We start from the raw sequence: 24,142 nt of genomic DNA, 5'->3' as shown, positions 1-24,142 counted from the left end.
TGGCTGACAGACCTCTTCTCAAAATTGGAAAGGTTGGTTTGAATGGGTCAGTCATCATTTCTAAAAACGATTGCAAGTTTAATTAAAAGAGATCGAAAGCTACTTGCACTTCTCTCACTTGGATCATTAAGCGAATTGAAGCAAGTGTTCTACCCGGCTCATGAGAAGAGAAAAATGTCCTATTTGCATGATATGCTGCTTTCCACAGACTTATGTTATCTTTTTTTTTTTTTTTTTCCATTTAAAAGAAAATTGCCCATAAATGCCACCTCTTCTCATGGCTCTTATGAGTCAAACTCAGTCAACATTGTAGTTTAGCTAACTACCTCATTACTTGATGAACTTAGACTTACAACCTTGTTGACATTCAAATTGGGGAACTCATTAACTTTAGTAAAGAAAGGAAATATAATTAGTGAGAAAGCAATAAATCACTATACTTAAGTCAAGATTGTACTATTTAAAAGAAGGAAAAAAGAATAGACTTCCCATTAGATGAAGTTTTCAGTAGGAGATTCTCTCTTTTACTCTCTGCCCACTCATTTACAGGAAGAAAAAAAAAAGTTTACATGGGTTGAGAAGAATCTTCTCAAAATTGGAGACGTTAAATTCAATGGTTAGTCACCCTTGTCTTAAACACTCAAAAAAAGAGAGAAAAATCCAAGGGTGTCAAAATGTTTTTGTGGTCACTGCTTTCTTTGTTCTTCCACCACCTTCACAAGGCATTTAAACGAGAAGTAAGATCAATGAAGGCAGATTCTTTGCACGGAATTGTAAGACCACCCATTGGATGATTGAATCCGAACTCTTCCTCAGCCCGACTTAATAAGTCTTGGAACGAAGGATGGTTCAAGTAGGATACTGGAACGACAAACCGCTTCTTGTCGGTCTCTCCAACGTAAACTGCAAAGTGGCCTTTTGGGACATCTACTGTGGTTGACACTGAAGATAATTGGTTTCTAGTAAGAAAAGACTGCAGTTTGAGAATCTGCTTGGCTTGAAGAGCCATGGAAGGAAAATGAATGCCCATGACTATTCTTGTAGTGAAGAGAATTGCAACGACGACAACAACAAAGAGGGGATCTCAAAAACTTGATGTGAGTGAAGCTTGGAGTTGCAAGGCTGGTGCAGAATACAAGTGTATATATAGAAAAAAAATGAGTAAGTTTTGAGGGACCTACCTCATTAATGAGTCACATGGCTTTGCTCATGTAATTCAACAAGCTCTTTCTCTCTTTGTTGCTCTTATCCATCCACCAATTCATGGTGAATCAGCACTACTTTTGCCTTAGAAGTCATTTTCAAATGAACACAAAATCTTCAAAACAGATGACTGCCAAACACGATAGTAAACAAAGGGCAGCATATACATGTGACAGTGTTGGAGTGCAAACAAATAGAACGTGACGATGATTTAAGCTGGGCCTAAAAAAAAAAATTAGATGAAAAGAAGATCAAAAAGCTGGATATAGATGGAGTAATAAATGCATGTCTCGATCTAACGTGGCATGATTAGTTATGAGTTTGCTCATTAGTACAAGCTATTATGGTTTAATGTAACATCGAAACATCAAACCCAGCGAGTTGTGAACTGCATAAGATAAGATCGAATAATATTTCAAAAACAAGTCAAAGAGACTGAAGTAAGAGAATTTGAAGTGTAGAAAATTGAGCACGAGAAACAGTGATAACAATCAAAAATCGCAAATCAACAATAAAGAGGGAACATGCAGAAAATTTATGTGATTTGGCAAGATAGCCTATGTCTGTGGGCAATGAAGAGAACTTTCACTATTTCCAATCTCTCAATCTCACTTCCTCTCAGTAAAACTTAAGATCTCCCTCATAGAAACCATAGAACAAGTTTTCTCTGAATTTATAGTTTGTACAAAGAGGATTTTTCCCCTAAGACAAAAGTTATGAAATCATGAATAAATCACCCTAAAAGTTATGAAGCTTGACCCATGGAGTTGCTCCTAGTGTACACTGTACAGTCCATTCTACCCATATACTACCACTAACAAAATACAAGGCACAAACATTACATAGAGGATACTGAATGCTTACTCATCATATAAGCATTATAACTAGTCTAGATTATATAAAGGCTAGAATTTCTGTTATTATGGTGTATTGACTGTGAGAGAACCTTTTCTTTCTACATTACCATCCGACTTACAAAAAATAAAGAATGGGTTTGCAGGATAAACAAACCCTATTCTCAATAATGGATAGGTTGGTTCGAATGAGTCAGTCAACATTATTGAAAGCTGTTCTTTGTCCTCGCATGAACCATCCAAAAGTCAAGTGCGATCAATGAATGCATCTCCACAGCATGGAATTGTTAGACCCTCCATTGGCATAAAGCCCAACTTGAATGGGTGTTTTAAGGTTGAAAACTAGAATGGTACAACATCCGTGCTGCACAAGTCCAATGCACCTTTAAAACAAAAAATTTAAATTATCTCATGGATACAGATAGTCAAGGATGACAACTTGGGATAGCTGTACTAAGGGACTTATCAAAGTGTGAACAAAAAATAAATCTTGGTGGTTGTGATGCTACAAGGAAAGGATGGTGTGGTAGACAAGGGATGAATAAGGCGGTTATCATTGTAATAAACATGAGTATTCTGACTCGAACTAATTGGATTCAATGGGGCGCCAATGTCCCAGAAGGTCATCTTGACCATTCAAGTGTGTGAAACCCAGCAAATTAGTGCAACTGTCCTTTAAATAGGAAAAAATAACATGAAATCTTAGATTTGTTTTCTCACCAAGAAGAATAGTCCATAGGTGTCACTGACACAACTTTAATTTGAAGGGCCAGTTAGTTGTGTTCAAAAATGCAAATCAGCAAGCAAGTAACTATCTAAAATTTCAAGTAGGCCCTCTCTAGGTCATATTCTTAGGGTGGTGGGACATCAAATGTTGCAACAAATGAGAACACTGATAATTTCAATCTAAATAGTAAGATATGAGTTGGGAGAAAAAACCATGTGATCCCTCATGAAGTAGAGCCCATTTGTTGCGAATACTTCTTCACCACTCTTTTAATTTGAGAGGATTGGCCTTACAGATATTTGTTTCTCTCTTCATCTCTATATAAACATGCTTAGATTTCTACCACACTTCAAGTTGTTTGAGCTCTCACTGTGGTCTGTCAAACCCTTCACAATTCTTGATTAATCAATCTTTTCTGTCGAGGATAACACTTCATTGAAGCCAAGGGTATCCATTTGCCTCCGATGCTACTTGCTAAACGAATTCTGCGACGGTCACTTCTAACAGGAACAACAGTCCCAAAAGGCCATTTCACAGTTTATGTTGGAGAAACGCAGAAGAAGCGATATGTGGTTCCAATATCATACTTGAACCATATGTCCTTCCAAGACTTACTAGATCAGGCTGAAGAAGAGTTTGGGTTTAATCATCCAATGGGTGGTCTCACAATTCCATGCAAAGAAGAAGTGTTTGTTGATCTCACTTCTCAATTGAGTTGCTCTTGACTGATGAAAAAATGCAACAAAATATCTCGCTCGGCAAATGGGACAACCCATTTAAGCCAATCTCTCCAATTTTGTGGAGTGGGGAGTGGTCAATCTGATGTAAATATTTCACCTTGTAAGGGAATATAAGAAATGAAAGTTTTTTCCCTCCTTTAGATTCTAATTCAGTTCTCTTTTATTTTATCTTATTCTTTGATGGCATCATGTGTGTGTGTGTGAGTGCTTTTGGCATCAAAAGCATTTAGGCACTTGGATTCTGAATTTCTACAAAAACTACAAGCTCAAGCTACCCATACTCACATTTGGCTTCTCTTTCACAGGAAGTTAGCAGGACAAAAAGTATGAGATTTTGAAATGAAGATATCCCTACTTTATAGTTAATGACAAAATGCCTTGGGCTATCTCTAGTTTTCTCTCTCATCTTGTCATCACACTTCACACAATCTTGAGAACAAACTTGCTTTCTAGTCAATTTCACCAAACGCCCCACAGCTTTTGGAAGCAATTCTAATCCCAAAAATTCACTTTGTGAACAATGTCATTATACATCTGTGATAATCACAATCTCATTGAAGTGATACCATAGAAGGACTTCAGTTGAAAGCAGAGTTATGCTAACTGACTGAACAATACATGATAACAGCTCCTTAATGTAGAAACAAAATGTTCCAACTGTTTGTGGAAATTATAGTTCTCATTGAAACACACAGATCCCCTCATTATTTTTTTTTTTTTTTTTTTTGACAAGTATAATATATTGATGAAAGAGGGCAAAAAAACAAGGAGACCGAGAAAGCCTCACAAAGAGCACCAAAGGAAAGAAGACTACAGCATTAGTAATTACATAGAGTGCCATCTAAAAACAAAATCTTCAAAAGTAGTTCTTGAAAATTCTATGCTCTGTTTTGACCAAAGGTATAAAAAACCCAAGATCTCCAAGAAAATTGTATGAAAGGTACTACTCTTGTTGTTGAACACGCTGTTGTTTCTCTCGTTCCAGACCCCCCAAGCAATAGCCGGAGGAAGCATATTCCATAGGATCTGTTTTTTGTTGTGGAAAGCATTACTGTTCCACTCTACTGGCACCGAGGAAAACTTACGAGCGAGCTAGTATACTGTGAAGTCTAACCAACCTTGTCATTGACTTACATAGCAAGTCTTGTAATAGTCAAAAAGAACAAATTTTTTAAATCACCATAAAACAAATCTGCATAGTACTTCTTCCTTTGATGTCAACCCAACAAGCAATGATCCAACACCCTTCACTCTTCTCACAAACCATCCATTCTCTTACATCACTGTTTTTTAACCCAAAACCTCAGACTTACCATGACCCTCCACATTCACCTACTTAGATCAGGCTTTTTCTTCACCTCCCTTAACTTTTATACAAACCACGTCTAAACCATGTGCCTTCACAACCACCTTATAATCTTAAACAACTTCTAAAAAGCATGGCCGACATGAGGACGATTGCATCCACCCAATTAATTGCAAGGAATGGCAATTTCTGAACTGAATAGCCTCTGCTTTTCTGTTCCAGCTGAGCTCCAGAGAAGGGTAAGCTTAACATAGGACAGGCATAATAGATTGTCCTTTGTGTACACCAGCTACCAAAGAAAAGTGAGATTTTATTTTCTTGGCAAGTAAGTGGAAAAAAAACATCTTGTCAAAGAATGGAATCCTTGATCCTTGAATGGTAAAAGAACAACATTATGAAAGAAGAGCATTTTTGTGGATAATCATGGACAATGCTTCATATGCGAAAACTATCATGAACAAAGTTGGAATTAATCCGATAATCAAAAGAAAAATTGAGGAGATGACTCAAACCATTTCGTTAGGGGCTTGACATAAAATCATTCTGAGGATATAGAATCTCTGGCATTAAGTCTAGATGTAGAGACTGCTACAACCAAAGCATGGTTTGAAACTTAAGCATCTCGATTGCCCAACTAGAAGATGCAGAGTGAGAGAAAAGTTCAGATACATAGATTGAGAATAGTTATTAATGAAGATGACAGCTTGGTAAGTTCGTGAATTCTGTGACTGGTAATACAACAGACCTGGGTTCAGTATCCCGCATTCGTCTGCTTGGCTATCAGAAAATAATTTAGTTATTAGCGAAAAGCAAACAAGATCAGGAAAGAAATAGTTAAGGTGGATTAGGCTGTTTGAAAAGCAAAGCATGTAAAATTGAAATTTGTGTACGATGAAGAAGACCGAACACAGGAAGCAATTTTTTACCACCACATCTATTTGTCAACACAATACAACATGAATGATCTTTCTTGTATTATTGAATCTCTTTCACAATATCGGCAAATACATCATATAAAATAACATATGCATATAAGACATCACCTCTTGAAAACCCGATCTTTAAGAACCATAAAACAAAATATATTAGTACATTCTTAATTCCTCGATTTTAATGTTGGCTTACAGAACCTACTCAGAACAGGCTCCACTGGATCCCATCTCAATCTGATTCTAGTTACTCTGGTTTGAAATGTTTATTTTAAGGAGACAAAACAGCTGTCTGTTGACCAGTCTCTTCGGTTTGCATGCTCTCATAATATTTGACCAGGACTTCCCACCCCCCAGGGCACATAAAACCATCAGGAGGGTTCTCACCGCTTCTTGCATAAGTTCGCATCTGTAGCATTAAAAACCAAACAAATAAGATGCAAAAAAGTTTTCAAGAGAAATAACATGATTTTCTTTTTCTTCTTTGAAACAATAAATAAAAACTTCTTTAAAATCCATGAGATTCCTTGGGAAAAAACAAAATCTTGCTAAAAAAATAAGAAACACGGTATCCAAAAACAAAATCATGTATTTGTGCAAAGAAAGAGATATTAGAGATCCCCAACAGCATAGTAATCCTCTGGAAGGATACAGGTTGGACCTGTTGGATGGTTCCCACCAAGATCTACACTAAAAATCCACTCAATTGGATGACCCTAACCACGTGACCCATCAATTTTTTTTTCTAGACCATTTGTTCTATTGTTTGCTTATCATCAAAAACTAAGACAGATCATGAAACTATGATCGTCTGATCTGCCAGTTTTTTACATATGGGATTTCCTATGTGGAACTCGTTGAATGGTTGGCCACATCTTCTGCATGTGCACCATGTGCACAACAACAATGGCTATGCTAAAGACAGACCCCTTGCTAAACACATTACCGGGTCTTAGATAATAGCAACTGTAGAAATCATCTTTAAGGATTGTCAAACAATTGTAACAAGTTTGAAAAAGGTAGAGATGGAAATATCGAAAAATATCATTCCTACCTTGGTACCAGAGATGAAGAGAAAATCTTTAGCACGTGAAGGATCAAAAAATGCCATCTTCTTTTCCGAAGTGTCATACGCTGCCACCTGTGAGGAAAAATAGAAATCAAAATGTTTAAATGGTATTTTCATACAGATATCTTCATAATATAAAATTCTTATGTTATCATAACTAACAAGAGAATGAAACAAAATGAAAATGGAAAAGGAGATGAGAGATCGAAAGTTACATATAAAGAAAGAAACACAAATGGTAGAAAGCAGTAAAGTTCTAAATTTGAAGCTGGAGAGCAATATGTTGTAATAGACATACCCTGAAAGGCAAAATGTTAAGCTTCTCCAAGCCTGGAGCCATGCTTAAAACCTTTTTTCCATGATCGGGATCATATAAGTCCCTCTTCTCTGTTGGGTGACTCATACCAGCAGGATCACGACCTACGATATAGAAATTAGCCCCTGCATTTATCCGTGCCTTGGCATGCCACTGCACTTCAGTTGGACCCGCATAGTGCATAGGTGATGGGAATATAGCCACGATAGTAGTCTCAGGGTCAAGAACACCATCTTCTAGAACCTACAAAGAAAAGGGAACTTTCAAGAAAAATTACACGCGAGATAAAATTATTTACAATTGTGAAATGGTAGGTATCAATGGCAATAACCTTGCTATGTTGTTCCATCCGAACATCCAACGGCACATCATCAGCCTTTACAAAACCACCTAAAGGATGAAGTAATAAAATTGGGTTCTTATAACCCATTTCTAAAAGTCGTCTACGTGTATCATTCATTAATAATGCATGCCCATTATGGACAGGGTTCCTTAGCTGAAAAGCAAACACTGCATCGGCTTGTCGCCTATCAAATTCCATCCTTAGTTCTCGGGGAGAGAGCCTGTAGTGATCAAGACCGTCATTATATTTGATAGGTTCTAACACTTCGAGATCACCACCAATGAGCCAATTTCCTGCTGGAGAAATTACCTCCTCAACATAAGGTAATCCCGGAGCTGTTGTTCCCCATGTTCTACCAATTCTTTCTTCTTTGTTGTGCTTATATATTTGAACACTGAATCAGAAGAAAAAACGGTAACCACGTTATAAAGTTAAAATCAAAGGGGGTAAGGCAAAGAAGGAAACTCCAAAAAATCTACTCTCAAAGTCAAATGTTTGCAAGCCAGTATCAATATTCCACATAACCATCTTCAGACTATGAACAATGTACCAAAGTGATAGCTCGGACCAAGTTATTGTGAAGTTTTAAGTTACTCGTTGCATGGTTATAAATAAGCATCATTAGGCTGTCGATTCATGTCATGTAGACTTGACTATGTAATTGGTAGAGCACAAATTGAGAAGCATACAAGGACTTATTATTAAGAAACAAAAAAACAGTTCACTTACGAACCACAGACAAGTAATAAACAGCACGAACAAACTCATGGGAGACGACATTTTAGTTGTGGATCAAATTCACTTCAAATAGTATCAGGGGGGTATGTAAACTTGAGAATTGCAATTAATGGGTAATCTAATTTCTCAAAAAGCACCAATATTTCAATTCATTTCTACTTCAATTAATCATGAAGAATGTAGCAAATCCAATCTAAAGACATCTCCCATACAAATTAAACCATTTAACGGATCAAAAAAAGATCCCCCAATCATTGATACAACTACTAAGCAACAAATAAAGAACCCATTCACAGTTTTTCTTAACCAAACTTATTATAAAAATAAAAAATAAAAATAAAACTTACTTTCGAAGAATAGCGATGAGATCTCCATTTGGTCGAATCAATCCGACATCTGGAGATGACCCGATTCCCTCCTTAACCCTATCATCAATGGCCAAAACAATCGGAAGAGACATATTCACAATTGTCCCATTTGTCAACCTAAGACAATTAAAATGCAAACTCTGCAAATATTCTTCTTCCCTCATAAACCCTCTCAAGGGACTAGCCCACCCTTCACTAATTACATGAACCCATTGAAGATCAATGTCACTAAGCTTCACTTTCGGCATCCTCTCGGCTTCACCCCTCTTTAAAACGCGTTCGCTCTCTGGTACAACAAGATCAACCAAAGCTCCCCCATCTGGTTCGATCAAAGAGCTTTTGATCACAGAAGATGAACCAATCTTCACAGACATTGAAGGAGAAGAAACAAATTTGATTAGAAGGTTGAAATGGTAGATGGGTTTGGTTCGAATTCTGGTGTTTTGGTTTCTTTTATTAAAGATGATTTTGGTGGTTTGAAGGTTGAGATTAAGGTGGGTAGAAGTAGAGTTTGCTCTAATTGTTAGAGCCATTTGTGAGAACTTTTGATGCTCAAAGATCCACTAAATTTGGAGAAACTTAATAAATTCCTCCAAAGTTGGAGGAGAATTAATAGAGAAGAATGAGTGACCACACGTTAGTTCTGTGGGTGATTTATTTGGCGCCATTAAAACGCTAGTCAGAGTTTAAAAGTTACTGTTTTTTTCTCGTGAGATAATGATGTCACGTGTGTGGAGGTGGGGACCGTGGATGAATGACTAAAGGAATCAAAATAGAATCTGGACTGAATATAGGATGGATACGGTAGTGCCGTCGTAGAAGAAATGGGTCGCTCAAATGAATGATTCGCTGGATTTTATTGACTTGCAAATTAGAAACCCAGAAGAAATTTCTTTCCAAAACGTGTGGGCAGCCCTTGATGTGTATTGAATGAATAGGAAAGGGTAGTAGGATTCAAGTCAGCAGATCTAGTTTATCCCATTGATATAGGTTGTAGATTCTAAGACCCCATTTCAAATATGTACCTGTTGGAGCAACTTCGACACAAATAGGCATATTTGCTAATCATTTTTGATAGGCATTTTATTGTGAAGAGTCATTTTGTCTATTCAAGTGGAAGTGGATCCCTTATAGCATGGTTCATGTAGCATTTTGTAGCACATTTTCTACTATTGAAAGAATGTCACATCAACCATGCAATTAAATCTCAAACTTAAAATATTGAGAGTTCAGTAACCATTCATTTGTAAAGACATGAATCTGGAGAGAGAAAAAAAAGGAGTATATTTTTTATTTATTTTTTTAAAATCAAATTTAAGCCATAATCACAAGAGGGCTGAGGTGTTAATTTTTGTTTCTGGTATGGTTCTCTCTTCTCTATTGAAAGTGTGCTACGGGAACTTGTGCTATATAGGAACCGCTTCCATTCAAGGGATCTTCACTCCAGTCGTATTAATCAAAATGACTCTTTACAAATTCAACTACAATGAAATATTTCACATTTATCATCATTTTTTATCACCAATAGGTAGAGAGAGAAACTCACTCTTTTCTTCTGCTTCTCCAACTTTCTCTCTCCAAAATATATCAAAGTGGAGAGTCCCAATCTAAGTACGTTGAAAAGATTGAATCCTTTTTTTATAATAAAACACAACAATGAACTCCACTCTCTTTATTATTAAAAAAATTGGGATTTAATCCCTCCACGAAACTTAAGATTGCTTTTAACTTTATTATCTTTTCTTTATTACCAATTTTTCATTAAGAGTTGTGATCCAAAACAATGTATTGTTCCTACAACAACATAATGTATCTATGTGATATACTTTTATTGGACTTTAAACACAGGCTACATGCTAAGGAGAAAGATTTGATTAAGAAACCTAAGTATTTTAAACTCCAACCAAAATGTGCCATATAGATACTAGGGTTGCAACTTAGTCCGGTTCAAACCAAGAACCGAACCAAATAAACCGATAGCTTTAGGATGGTTCAGTTTGGAACAAGTTGCAATTCAGTTCTCGGATTAAACTTGTATAGAACCAAACCCCTATGTAATAAATATATATATGTATATAATAATTATTACAAATTATTTTAGGAGTTACGACATAGTTTAGTCATTTTTTATGAATAAACTAATGACTTTTTATAGATAGATTTGTGATTTATTGTATGAAATTTTATGTTTGTTTTTTCATTAAAAAAATATTATTTACAATTTATAGAATATTGGCATTCCGTAGAATCGGATCGAACCAAACCGTTTTAATTTGATTTGGTTTGGTTTGGTTCCAATCAAATTTGGTTCGATTTTGGTTCTTATTTAGTGGAACCGACTTATGTTGGTTCGATTCCACTTTGACCTCAAACCGAACCAAGTTGCACCCCTAATAGATACCGTACCTACATTATCAATTCAAGAATATGAAGGGTGTTTCAAATAAATAATTTGTACAAAGTTTTCTGAAAATGTAGGGTTTGAAGATAGTTTTCAAATTTTAAGGGGAAATATGTAAATAATTCATATCTTCTATTTTAAGAAAGCTCTTTCACGCAAAGGCCTATCAACGGATAGTCGAAAATTCAAATTCGTATTTAAAATTTCATATATCGAATTCAGATTTATTCTAAGTATTCAAACAGATTTCGTATACCAATTCGGATGTTGATACATTTGAGTCGTTCATATCCAATCCGTTACCCATGCAAAATACTTATATTTTACTTTCAATTTATATTATAAAATAAAAGTGGAAGACAACTTTTTTATATTATATATATATATATAAACAAAAAGTGTGAGACAACTTTTCATATTATATATTATATATAAATAAAAGTCTAACAGCTAGACAGTTGTTTTCCTGTTCATCATAATGCATCTTTTCAGTCTTGTACGTTGCTCAACGAGTCCCACTTTGAAGCGGACAGTCCACTTTTAATTTTGAAGAAACCATCCACATTATCAAACACGTGGTGTTTTGCATTTATCTCATAACCAATATTTCCATGAAAATTTGAAAAACCTCTTAAAAATGCCACATGTGGGTTGCTTCAAAATTTTTAAGGAGGTTGCCCACTTCAAAGTTTTTTTCTTATTCACCCTTCACCTCATCTCCCCATTTCTTCTTCATCTTCCCTTGGAAACAATGTCGGATGAGAAATATGAGGCAGTATAGAAAAGATAGAAATTTTAAGAATTTGATTGTCATCGAGACTATGTTTTCTATATGGATATAGAGGTGGAACTGTACTTAGAGATGTTAAGATATTGTCACCTTCACCTTCGATTTATTCCTCCATTATTGAAATAGATAGAATCTAAAAGAAGATGATGAAAATTTGTAGATATCTTTTAACATGTTGAAAATTAATTGATTTGAGAAAAAAATAAGAGTTATTAATTGAGGTTGAAGATAAGAAATTTTTTATACGATTCGAAGATGAAAATCTAGGGTTGAAGATGAATGTGCTTATATTTGATTAAAAATCAAGAGTTTTACAATCATCTATTATCTTCTGTAAGTTAAAAACCTTTTTTTTTTTTAATAAAAAAAATTAATTTATTAATTTTCATGATTTATTGGGTTTGAAAAATAAAAATAAAAAATCAAAGATTTTTTTATCCGAATTCGAATTGAATAATATTGGATATTCGATTTGTTAATTGGATTCAAATTCGGAGTTTAATTTTCAATATCCATCGGATTTCGAATTAGAATTCGGATGTTGATTTTTATTTCGGATTTGAATTCGGATATAGGCAGATTCGATTCGGTTCGTATCCATTGATAGCCCTACTCACACACACTCTCGCTCGTGCGCGCGAAGCTTGCTTCGATAGATCGGCCATGGGAGATCGAGCGTTCTATAGATGGTAAGCAGAGAGGTATCCAATGGTGGTGGTAGACGCCATCAAAGAAGAACCAGGGGAGATCGATGTAACTTCGATTCAAGTTGACACCAGTAATTCTAACTCTAACAAAATCGAATTTGACATCTTTATCTCAACATGAACGGCATCGTTCATCTTTGTTTCCATCCGGAAGACCGGGTACGACTCCCACCTCTTCCTTCTCTTTATGTTCGAATTCTCTTTCCAACAATAGTTATTAGTTGTCTTTAATTTGTCGTAAATTTTATTTATCTTCGTGGTTTAGGTTTTCATTGTTGTAAATTGTCGGAACTTTAAGAATAACTGTTAATTTCGATTAGAAATTGAGAAACAAGCTTAAAAGGAAAACCTTGAAAAAAAAAATTGAAATTGGTGTTGTGTACTTGAACACCCTTGTGAAGCTCACTTAGTAATTTGATCAAACACCTTATATGCTACACCTTCCAAGACCTTGTTTGATAATGACAATGAGGGGTTACCCAACTAATAGTAGCAAATGTAAAGAAGATAAACAACCACTCAAAGAGAAGAGTAAGAACACAATACCCACAACATGAGATTTTACATGATCCACCCAAAGGCTACGTCCATGGAGGTATGAGCGTTGGAGCTCGATTTCACTATGAAGAAAATGGGGCAAATCGATACAAAAACTCATTTTATCACTTAGATTCACCTCCTTCTAGATCTCAATGCTTACTGGTGCAGTGTTCTAGCAGCCACAAAGCTTATAGGTGGCTTAGTTTGGCCCTATATGATGCCTTGGTTGGATTGACCCATCTCTAGGTGTGCATTTTCTCTAGTGTGCTCGCATGGGTTGGAACAAAACTCTAGAAAAAATAATTCACCTAATTGCATTTCAGGAAATTTTGTTCTAAGTTGCCATGCTTATCGTTTTTTTTTCCCCTCGTTGTTTGGCACTTCATTGATTTTGAAGATGGTTTATAAAAATTGTCTTGTTTAATCATAAACTGACTTCCTTAGTAACCAAGAAAATACTGAAAAACTTTATTTTTAGTGTCTGTATTGCTGCTATGGTCCAACATATTTCAGCTGGTTTCTTTTGTTTACATTTGATAAGCGTGGACCATTTGTATGTAGCTATGTTACCCAATTCGTTGTTGCTAGTCCGAACCACAAACCGGTACAAAGTGAACCAATTCATGGTACGGTTCATATTGGGTTCATAAAATTAAGCGAACCACAAACTCACCGAATTTTGGTTGGATTTGGCTAACCAAATAATTTTTTAATTGGTTTGGTTAACCAAAGCAATTTTTAACATTGTAATTGTACTTATAACTTGTATACTTGAACTATATATATGCAAAAGTGAACCAAACTAGCAAACCGATCTAGGAAACCAAAGCAAACCAAGAAACGAATTATCTCTACCTACCCCAATGAACCGGGTTCATTCTAGAGGGGCAAACCATGAACCCCAAACCCGAATTCGAACTGAGCGAACCAACAAACCAGGTAACATAGGTATGTAGCATACATATTGATTATTTGAAAAAAATTGTAGATGGTGTGGCTCCGAGGGCTAAAATGAACCAGCATCAATCTAAGCGTTTCAGAGCAGCCAAAGATGACCCCCCACCCCCTTTTTCCTGGCCCGGCATTTTTTTGGAACTTTCATAATTTACTTCTTTTAGAGTGTATTTAGCAATGATTAATGAAAGATTGTTCCTTTTGTATGCTTATCAATTTAATCCTATCTGATACAAATGCTCCTGGTGAGTAGCAACACAAAATTATGTCAATACATTAGTGTTCAAAGAAATCTTCTTGTTTATGAACCAAATACACCTTTTCGCCTGTATGGTTTGGTATGAACTTACCTTCTATAGTTCTATATACATGTGGAGGATCTACTTTTCCCTTTCAGAAACAAAGAGCATCTCTTTCTTTTCTGATTTGGTGAGGGAATACCCTTGATGCATTTTCTTATTTCTAATTGTCTTGGACTATTTGCTTTTTGTACCTATCAGGAAAGAAAAAACTACTTGCTTTTTGTATTATGTACTCCAGGATGCAGATTTAATCATGTTGGCATTGGCTACTCATGGAGTGCATTTCTCAATCCTGAGAGGTTGGTATGCTCCCATTCTCTATAGAGTTCTGATGGTGTGAGAATCTGAATTTTAGTTTGAAGCATTCAAGGTTGACGGTGGTGATGCGTTATTTTAGATTTTAGAAGAATATGAGAAATACACTACCAATCAAAAGAAATAAAATAAAAAGGGAAAAATATTCCTCCTAGGAATTTTCTCTTTTATGTTAGATTTCCAATTGGAAAGATGTCATTTTAACAGATAAAACCTATTTTTATATCTTGTTCTTTTTTGCTGCAAAATATTTATGTTAGATTTCCTTTTCTTTTTTTTCCCTTTCAAGAGTGTTTTTATCAATGTTGATAGCTCATAGCTGCATCCCTAATGATACTTTTTAGCTTTATACATATATATATATAAAGGTAAAAGTAATTGTATTAATGAAAACAAAAGAGAGGTCGAGAATCGAGATGACCATCCCAAATACAATACAACACCACAAAGACAACAAGACAACATTCAGATGGGTCATTTAGCAGCAAACTGCGAAGGAAAGGCAAAGAGTATCCAAAGAGTTTGATGAGAATGGCTTCCATTCATGTTTCGGGGCTTCATCTAGGTGTGAATTTCACTTTTCTAGTTTCTGATCAGGCTTATTATTGCCCAATCAATTCTTTGTCAGAGGAGGAAATGATCCCCTTGAGTGAATACATATTTTTCCTTCTATTGGTTTACAAACTCTTGATCAACATGAGCACGAGTACCTCTCTGATTCATGTGAGGAAAGATCCTATCAACAGAGCTCAATGCAATTATGGTTGATAGGTTTACAGGGAAGTCTCTCATACATGTTTGAAGTTAATTAACCATCATAACTATTATGGTGCACCTTCTCTTCTTATACAAGTGCCAGATATCACAATCAGGAACATTGTAGACCTCTTCCACCAAGAGCCGACTATCATGGTCATAAAACAGGTTCGCATGTACCACAACTGTTTGAAATCAATCAGATCATGGTCATGGGCAATGATATACTTCATCACCTGTCCATCATCCATACCCAAGATCATCTCATCTTCGGTATGAAAGTAGCAATTTGGCTTGCAAAGCACCCGTGGGACATCCCATACAGGGTTACCCACCAGTTTCATTTCAGAATGAGAGAAGGCAGAGTAGAAGTGGTTCAATACCAAATTTTGTATTCCACAAATGTCCCCACGATTACATTTAAATTTAATATGATTAGGATCATTTTGTTCAATAACCAAGAAACTTACAGTGCCCAAATCATGTTAGTTTTCAAAATTATTATAAAAAACAAAAACATTTTTTTACTAGAATAATGATTTTCTAACTAGAAAGTCTTTTACTCGATCACGCACACAGAACCATAGATCTATTTTCTCAGTATACACAACTGGAAATCCCATAAAAGATGTGCAGTTGTGTATCATGAGGAAACAGATCAATGGTCCCGTATCTGTGCCACATCATCTGGGTGAATATTTTTTAGTTAGGAAATCAGCACTCTTTTTACCATGTAATATTAAAAGAACCCTTTAATCAATCTTTGAAATTACAGATAAGCATTTTTTTTATACATGTGCGTTTTTGCACGTGCTACCTTCTTGTTCTATTTAATGAAATTAAATATTTGATTGGGGGTGCAACAATGCTAGAGGGGATTCTCTGAACTCCCTGGTGAAGAAACTTGTGTTCAACGCCTTCGTCCACTACCTATGGTTAGAGAGATGCAGATGGCTATTCCAAAATAGTTACCTTCCTTTATATCTCTTGGAAAAGCAGGATAGTTCGAGATGTCCACCTCAGAGCTCATAGCTTGGAGGGTTGTATTGTAGACTCACCTTCCAATAGAGCCTTTATGGACTCCTGGGTGCTCAACCCAAAATTTACTCTTAGTAGCCTAATGAAATGCTCGTGGGCTAAGCTTTCAGTAGGAAGTTATGTGCTAAATATGAATGGCTCTTTCAGAGGTAATGATGGGGGAGAAGGTGCAATCATCAGGAACAACAATGGAGACACGGTGGGGGTTCTTGCAGTTAACACTAGAGGGAAATCAATCATTAACCATGAGTTACAAGTTATTCAAAAAGGTCTGAATATGACATTGAGTCTTAACATAAGACACGTCACAGTTAGAGCAAATTCCAAAGTGGCAGTTGACATCATCAATGGGGAAAACATGGTGCCATGGACCAAGAAAGAACTCTCAAGGCTATTAAAACAATAGTGCAACAATTTGACATTGTTAATTTCTCTTTTTGCTACAGGGAAAGTAATCAAGTTGCAGATTTTTTAACCTCCTACCTCATCTCTCTTTACAGTTCGATGTTAGATCCATTGGACCTTCCTAGGGAACACAAAGAAATTATATGTAAGGATGTCAATGGGCACGTGTATGTAAGAATGTAGTTTGTCTCCTTCTGATTGGGGGTTTGCCTAACCAACCCCTCCTAATCCCACAACGTCTTTAAAATCATCAAAACCAACCCTCCTTGATTTATTAATCCATATATATTGCGATTAGAAGAAGAAGACAAAAATGAGTGCAATTTTTTTTCAATTATTTTTAGAGTGTAATCATTCAGATGGAGTGCAAAGGGGAATTATTAAGTGATGGAGTGCAATTGGTAATGGGTGGTGTGCAATTAGTTGGTTCTTTTTTCTTTTCTTTTTTTTTTTGTTGAGAAAAGGTTATACAAATGGGATCAATAAAAAACTTAGAGTTAGGTCCTCATTTGGTCCATGTGGATTGACACTTTGGCCCAAATGAGCTTTGGGATTAGTGGTAGGAGTGCAACCTAGGTGGGTTGAAAGGTAAACCCAGGCTCAAGTCGAGCTTGATCTTTTAAAATCAGGTTGAGCTCGGGTTAACCCGAGTTAGGGGATTTTGGGCAATTTCGTCGGATTGCACTCATTGAATAACCTTAATTTTGGTTTGATTAGTAAATAAAATAGCATTCAACCTTCAATTAATCTATTATTGAGAAAATATTTAGACAAAATATATTAAACCAAAGTTCACATTGATAATATCCAATTGTCCACAAGCCATAATAACAAAATGAAATGAAAAATAGAGTTGTTATTGCCACACCAACTATTACTAATGACACAACAATTCCTATGTAAATCATTAAAAAATAGCAATTTTGGTGTGGCGTCAATAAAAATTTGTGTGGCAATAGAAACTCTCATAAAAAAATCTATAATTAAAATAAAAATATTTATATATCAATATATAACATCATGTTCGGGTTGAGTTAGTGATTGCTCGAACCCTCGATCCGAGCTCAACCCAACTTAAGGTCTGGTTGAGATATTCTAACCCAATCTCAACTCATCTTCTATATAACTTAACCTAGGCTTGCCCATCAATCAGGTTGAGCCCGGATTGAATTCGGACTAACCCACCCAACGTTTTTTTTTTTTGTTTTTTTAAGATTATCGGGACGCCACCCAAGTTGAAGCCCTAGTTAGTGGTATATAAATTAAAAAATTGAGCTGTTAGATCAAAGAAAATATAAAAAATATATCGAAGTTAGATCACTCAAGTCGTTCTCACCGTCACCACTAAAAATCATATTTTATAGGTTTATTTATGAGAGTAGATCAGAATGCGACTGAGGGTTTTGAGATCCAATAATTCAGATCAACATAGCTGGATTTGCTTCCACGAGTGAAGACAAATGCTGAAGCATATTATACGATTCAAAAAGGAATCTAAAATGGGCTTCAAAAACGAGCATTTTTCTAAAGTTGGCTGGAATTTACCAAACCAAACTTCTTAGAATTCATCTAGTGTGAACAGGGCTTACAATTCGAATTTTAACTTCATCTCCCTCTCTCGAATTTTGGTGATCTCTCATATGTTCGGGATAAGGTTTTGATGATGATTATCACGTTGGTGTCATCCTTTGATCAAATATTATTCTTGGCCTAGGATTGATCCATTGATTGGATGCTTCCAATTGATGCATTTGGTAGACCACACATCTATGGAGCTTAACCCCATGGCTCCGATTAATATTTTTAGTTTGAGAACGCATGGATGATGGAGCCAGTAGCCTCTTTATTATTATTATTTTTGTAAAAGCAAATTCAGGTCTTATCTCAAGTTACTCAGCTTTGTTGTTTTGAATAGTGCTCCTAGCTCCTCTACGATGGCACTGGTGTGATATCTGCTAATTACTCTTTGACGATCAAATTAGAATTGTAGAAAAGATTAACCCATATTAGTTCGAATCGAGAGGGGGTCTAAAAGATCCTCAACTCTTGGTTCCCCTTAGAATATATAGGACCTCACCAGGATCAAGATTTTCTCTTTATTTGGGATTTGATTATGGGAGATCCCATGATCACATGGATCCTAAACTGAATTGGAATTTCTCTTATCGTGTCCTTGGATCCTTGGGATCTCTGCTAGAATAGGGAGTTTGGTATGCTCGGCATAGGATTGCGCGGATATACTGATTTACTCTACCTTTCCATCAAGGTAAATTTGTTGTCTCTGCTCTTCTATTGGGCAAGATTGGATTATTGACATGTTCCAAATACCACTTGCTTTCAACATCTGCTTATCTGCTCTTTAGTTCGTGTCTTCATCAAGACACGTGTAGGATCTTGATTGAGTATCGATTCTATCCTCTACAATTATTATTATTATTATTATTATTATTATATTAAGGGGTTGTCTTGACCCGTAGGTCCGACTGGTCAAGGTGAGGCAATTGGCCTCTCAGTGTACCATATCTCACCTAAATTCCTCTAAGTACATGCATTATCCTACAAATCACACATATCAGATAAGAGGAGATAAATCTCTCTAAATAGTTAATGAGAAGGATTTAACTCAAGACCTCTCCTTTTTTAGAGGACAGCCCAAGCCACTTAACCAATAATCATCAATTGCAGTTGGCCTTGAATTAGCACTTCAGGAGTCAATTTGGCATTCCCACAATCAAAGGGCTACCGATCATAGATGGGATGAGGCAAATTGATTGACAAAATATCAACCATCACCTTAAAAAAAGTACTAAGCACGGACTGAAAAGATTGGCATGTGAGGTACATGCATTTAGAAAGACCAGCCTTTGTCAAGTGTCTTATTCAACAAATGTAATAATAGAAGAATGAATGAAAAAATTCATACAATCATGTTTCTCATGAAAATATCCTTCTATCAATCTCCCATTCGTCAATATGAAAACATGTTTGCCCCATCTTTCAACATGGCGATTTTCACACTGGATCATTAATCATTTTTCTCAAAATTAGTCGAGAATACAATATGAGGGATATAACATATGAATAATGATTTTCTAACACCCCCTCGACATACGTTCCATAGATTTCTTTGGCATATACAACTGCACATATTTATGAAGATGCACACTTGTGTATCCCAATGAAAAATCTACGATTCTAAACCATGCCTCGTCAGGGAGCTAATGTGAAAGAGGGGGGCGTTAGAAAATCACGACTCACGATATGAAGAGTATTCTTTTCTAGACATTGTTTATAAGCGCACGTGCGGATCTTTAAAAAAGCTTTGCTGTCTAAATTGTTCAAAAGCGCGTTTTGTTTGGTGGATTAGTCAAAAGAGAGAGAGAGAGAGAGAGAGAGGAGAAGTGGATAAGTGTGAGGGCAGCGGAGTCACAGCTTAGTGTGGTCGGGTGGTTGGAAAAACAAAAATGAGGGGACGTTTTTCTTTTTGGTTTCTACAACTAAATTTCATTCTCATTTCATCTTAATTTCATTTATCAGCAATAGTTGCAATCACATTTAAGATATTAGTTAAAGAGGTAGTTGCCGAGTCCTTTCTGAGATTGAATCTTGTTCACATTGTCTGTCTGGTTGAAGAGTCAGTTACAATGTTACACGTGTGAGTCGATAGTTAGTTACTTTCGGACAACTGTCACTTCGTTTCGTATGGTCGTTGTCAAGAGTCAAAAAGGAATCCTTTGAACTTGATAACTCCAAATCAAGAACTAAGAATGTTTATTGCTAATATTATGTTTTAAGATACATATGATACATATAATACAACATTTTCAAAATTATTAATTTTAGCTTAAGATAGATATATCTGATTATTTCTCGGCATGTTTGTGAATAACCATCTTAGGGACCCATTAAGATTAATGTCTCCTTCACATTTTGTTTAATTTTCAGATATTTGATTTGTTTGAAGAATTTATTTTTATTGATATTAATTATTGAGGAATTATAATCCAAAAATAATTATCTATAATACGAGTTACCAAGTTAAGGGTATTTGTAGGGTCGATTGTGATTCTATTTGGGAAATAATCCACATATAGGACAAAGGCGGCGTTGGATCCGCCCTCTAGAAAAATCCTACAATTCATTGTTTCGTAAGGTTTCGAACACTTGACCTACCGTTATTGAGGAGCTTATCATGGCTTGGCTTGCCACTAGGCCAACCTCAAATCCCTTAGGGTTAGAGTATATATATAAAGGGATTAATTTATATTAGATTGTATGCATTAATTAATTAATTTTCCTTGAATTAAAATTCGAATCATACTTATGAACGTGGGATTGTTAAGTCTACATCGGATACCTTATCAAGCTTTACGATGGCGACTGAAAGCTTTTAGGTGTATGGAGCATCAAATTCCCACGTTAACTAACTTAGGATTAGTATGTATGGAAAGAAAGGAAAGGAGTTGGTGAATGCGACTAACAGGCCATGAGGTAAGCTATGACATACTCTCCAACTTTATTAATTCATGTAAAAGTATTTATCCTTAATTTCGATTGATTAATTAATTATGATTTTGAATGTCATATTAACGGGGATGACTTGCTATTAGTGGTGAATAAGTCGAGGTGTCATGCTCCCTTCTTGGCTAATTCTAGTTCACAAACCTTAAAAACAAATTACTTGTCTCATCAAAGTCGTCACAATATTATTGGTGAACAAGATGACACGAAACATCAACATTGAAAATCGTTATTTATAATGATTTATGTTTCATTTTAACCTTTTTCGTATCCAATTACAATTTACCCTCTATTTTTTCTAATAGGATTGGAATCCGTAGACTCGTGACAATAAAATCATATATTCACATACAATCTTAGAGATGTGTGATGTATTCTCTGAATACATCTTTTATTTTGATAATTATATTTTTTTATTTACATGGTCAAGATTATATCTGAGTAAATGGATTTCAACTCATTTTAGTAATATTCTTTTTATCAATTTTAATACATAAGCATAAATCCTTTAATCATGTCTCTGGATTCAAAATCCATTGATTTGACAAAAGTGATTCATAAAATAAATTAGGAGTGATGATGTCTCGTAATCCTCAGATATGTTTTAAACTCCAATCAAGATGTGTCACGTAGACCATTCCTATTTTATGGGAACGGGACATCGTGGATCTGATTCTTAAAAAAAAAATGAAATTGCAATATTATAACAAAAAATTCAAAGGTAAAAATAAATGTTGATATGGCGAAGATTTCGTATTTAATTAATGATCAGGATTTTGTATTATTTTATGAGTCGCTTTTGCTGAATTAATAAATCCCAACCCTTGCCTTGTGATTTTATACTGAGTTGTGTCGTGTCATCTAACGTAATAAATTAAATGATAAATTTTGTTATTTAAAATTTCAAATAAAGTAAATCTCCATTAAAAATACCTTCTCTCGTTGTAACGATCAATAAAAATATGTAACATATATCCATATTATATATATATAATTATCGAATCGGATTTATTAATTAGCATTATCTACTTTATATTTTTTACAATATATATTATATAACACTATTAAATAGGCCAATTGTTGGAGATTGGGGTAACACAAGTCACTAAGTGGTGCTTAGCCAACCTTGATAACTTGTCAACTATGAGTATGGGGTCTACCAAAGTTTCAATCAAACCCTCACAGTCATGTGGTCCATGTCTACATGTCACACTTCATGCAAACTCACATGACCATCGACCCTATAGTCATCAAGTGGTCCATGATGTGACTGCTTCATGGTCCATCCATCATTTCATGCCACGTGTCCCTCACAACAGGTAACGGTCATACAATTCGGCTGAGAAACAATGGCATTAGAGATCAGATTGACTAATAAACCCTAAAAGCCATGGATGGAATGGGACTCATAAAAGTCTTACAAATTCCAACATACTCCTCATTAGCCATCCATCAATCCAACAAGAAGAATCTCACCTTATAGAATCCAAATAAATATTCTCTTTTTATTTCTACCTTCCAAAGCAAGAAAGAGATCTAAGCCTAATAACTTAGAGATGTGTCCTACCTTTGACAATACTATATTTTGATAATTAAATTAATTTTTAATCTTTATTTTGGGTCTTTTTCTTTTTTTAAAAACAAACAACCAAGTGTCTTAAACACCCCCTTTTTATGTAAAATTTTTCTCAAGAAATCCATTCAAACCTTCTCACTAATACAATATGGGTAGATAGTGATGAAGCTTGTGTGTTAGACTTTAGACCACACAAATACCCATTTCAGAAGCTAATGTAGGGCTCAATACTTAAAGGGTGATTTTAAAACATACAGCTATACAAAATAAAACCCTCATTGAATTTTCTGTATATGTTAGAGTCCTCTCCAGGAAAACGGTCATATTCAGATCAACATCATTCAATAAATAGGTCGATCAACGATAGTTTTCGTCAATTTTATCACAAAAATTATCATTTTTTTAATAAAAATTTGAGAGAAAAAATCATCTCTAAAGAAGTCATTGAATCAACAAATATTAGAACATCAAAGAAAATCACCAACTTCTTATTTTCAAAATAAAAATTCCTATATTCAAATTTTTTTCAAATTAATCGAATTGATCCTCACCGAATAATTGTTAAATCTAAGCTTCGTCACTATGCCCCTTTGGAGGATTTTGATCTTCTTCTTTTTTCAAATAAAGAAAGATTAATTAAAATGGGAACGTAACACGAGGCAAGACGAACGAGATAGAGAAAGAAGAGTTGAAAAGTTTGGATAAGACTCTTGAACAAAAAGTGTTAATGAGTGAAACATATATAAAATAATATTAGTGTTGATGGGGGATTAAATAAAAGAAAAGACAAGTTCCTTTTGAATTTTTAACAGAGGAAAATTTGGTGGGATGTCGGTCAGTTCAGCTTTTGTACAAAATTCAACTTCAAATGATTCGACCAATTTAAACGTATGTTACTGTTAATTACTTTCAATTTCTCGAATACCGACTACCGACATGAGAAGTGGTCCATGCATCCTGTAACTGTATTAACTTCTAAATATTTAGAGGGAATAAAGGCCTCAAATATTCTATAGCTTGGTAACATGGGTGGATAATAAGAAAGTATTTGGTAATACGTAACGTACAAGAAAAGTGCTTAGAAGTTATTTTGGGTCAGATATGATGGAGTGATATTTTATTCACAGCCCAACAATTGATTGACATATGGCATAGATGACATAAATAATAAAGGGAAAATTTCTCATTCGTACCCCGTAAATCCTCTGCCCATGAATTTTAATCTTGTGATTTCAAATTTTAAA

General features: G+C 35.1%; 2 protein-coding genes, 1 long non-coding RNA gene and 1 pseudogene across 4 annotated transcripts; 2 read left to right on the top strand and 2 right to left on the bottom strand.

Annotated features, from left to right (window-relative positions):
* Positions 1-459: 459 nt before the first annotated feature.
* Positions 460-1,129, bottom strand: LOC147408804 (auxin-responsive protein SAUR21-like). The gene has a single exon (XM_086421998.1). The coding sequence runs from the start codon at positions 1,028-1,030 to the stop codon at positions 716-718; it is 315 nt and encodes a 104-aa protein (XP_086278124.1). The 5' UTR covers positions 1,031-1,129; the 3' UTR covers positions 460-715.
* A 1,856-nt stretch (positions 1,130-2,985) lies between these two features.
* On the top strand, positions 2,986-3,664 carry LOC147408803 (auxin-responsive protein SAUR24 pseudogene; annotated as a pseudogene).
* Positions 3,665-5,767: 2,103 nt separating this feature from the next.
* Positions 5,768-9,272, bottom strand: LOC147408802 (ATP sulfurylase 2-like). 2 transcript variants are annotated; one of them, XM_086421989.1, is made up of 6 exons: positions 8,573-8,742; positions 7,797-7,881; positions 7,476-7,707; positions 7,127-7,387; positions 6,814-6,900; positions 5,768-6,168 (listed from the first exon to the last, which is right to left on the bottom strand). In XM_086421989.1, exons 1-6 carry the CDS (start codon positions 8,598-8,600, stop codon positions 6,031-6,033), a joined length of 831 nt encoding a protein of 276 aa, XP_086278115.1. In that variant the 5' UTR covers positions 8,601-8,742; the 3' UTR covers positions 5,768-6,030. The 2 variants fall into 2 exon arrangements, with proteins under 2 accessions (XP_086278115.1, XP_086278109.1); XM_086421983.1 differs by having other exon boundaries at positions 7,476-7,881; positions 8,573-9,272.
* A 3,038-nt stretch (positions 9,273-12,310) lies between these two features.
* Positions 12,311-15,436, top strand: LOC147408801 (uncharacterized). The gene is made up of 2 exons (XR_015171648.1): positions 12,311-14,586; positions 14,971-15,436. It is a non-coding gene; the product is annotated as an uncharacterized LOC147408801 (long non-coding RNA).
* The last annotated feature ends 8,706 nt before the right edge of the window (positions 15,437-24,142 follow it).

The sequence above is a fragment of the Akebia trifoliata genome, chromosome 2 (assembly GCF_017979445.1).
Source record: "Akebia trifoliata isolate Shusen 1 chromosome 2, ASM1797944v1, whole genome shotgun sequence".
In the NCBI taxonomy this organism is placed as follows: domain Eukaryota; kingdom Viridiplantae; phylum Streptophyta; class Magnoliopsida; order Ranunculales; family Lardizabalaceae; genus Akebia; species Akebia trifoliata.
The sequence above is the reverse complement of the archived record's forward strand: the minus strand, read 5'-3'. Positions and strand labels throughout refer to the sequence as shown.

Excerpts from the sequence above, each read along its gene's own strand:
- LOC147408804 (XM_086421998.1), bottom strand. The coding sequence starts at position 1,030 with ATGGGCATTCATTTTCCTTCCATGGCTCTTCAAGCCAAGCAGATTCTC.
- LOC147408802 (XM_086421983.1), bottom strand. The coding sequence starts at position 9,126 with ATGGCTCTAACAATTAGAGCAAACTCTACTTCTACCCACCTTAATCTC. Across the intron at positions 7,882-8,572 it reads CTCATCGCTATTCTTCGAAA|TGTTCAAATATATAAGCACA; the intron begins GTAAGTTTTATT and ends CTTCTGATTCAG. Across the intron at positions 7,388-7,475 it reads GGATGGAACAACATAGCAAG|GTTCTAGAAGATGGTGTTCT; the intron begins GTTATTGCCATT and ends TTTTCTTTGTAG.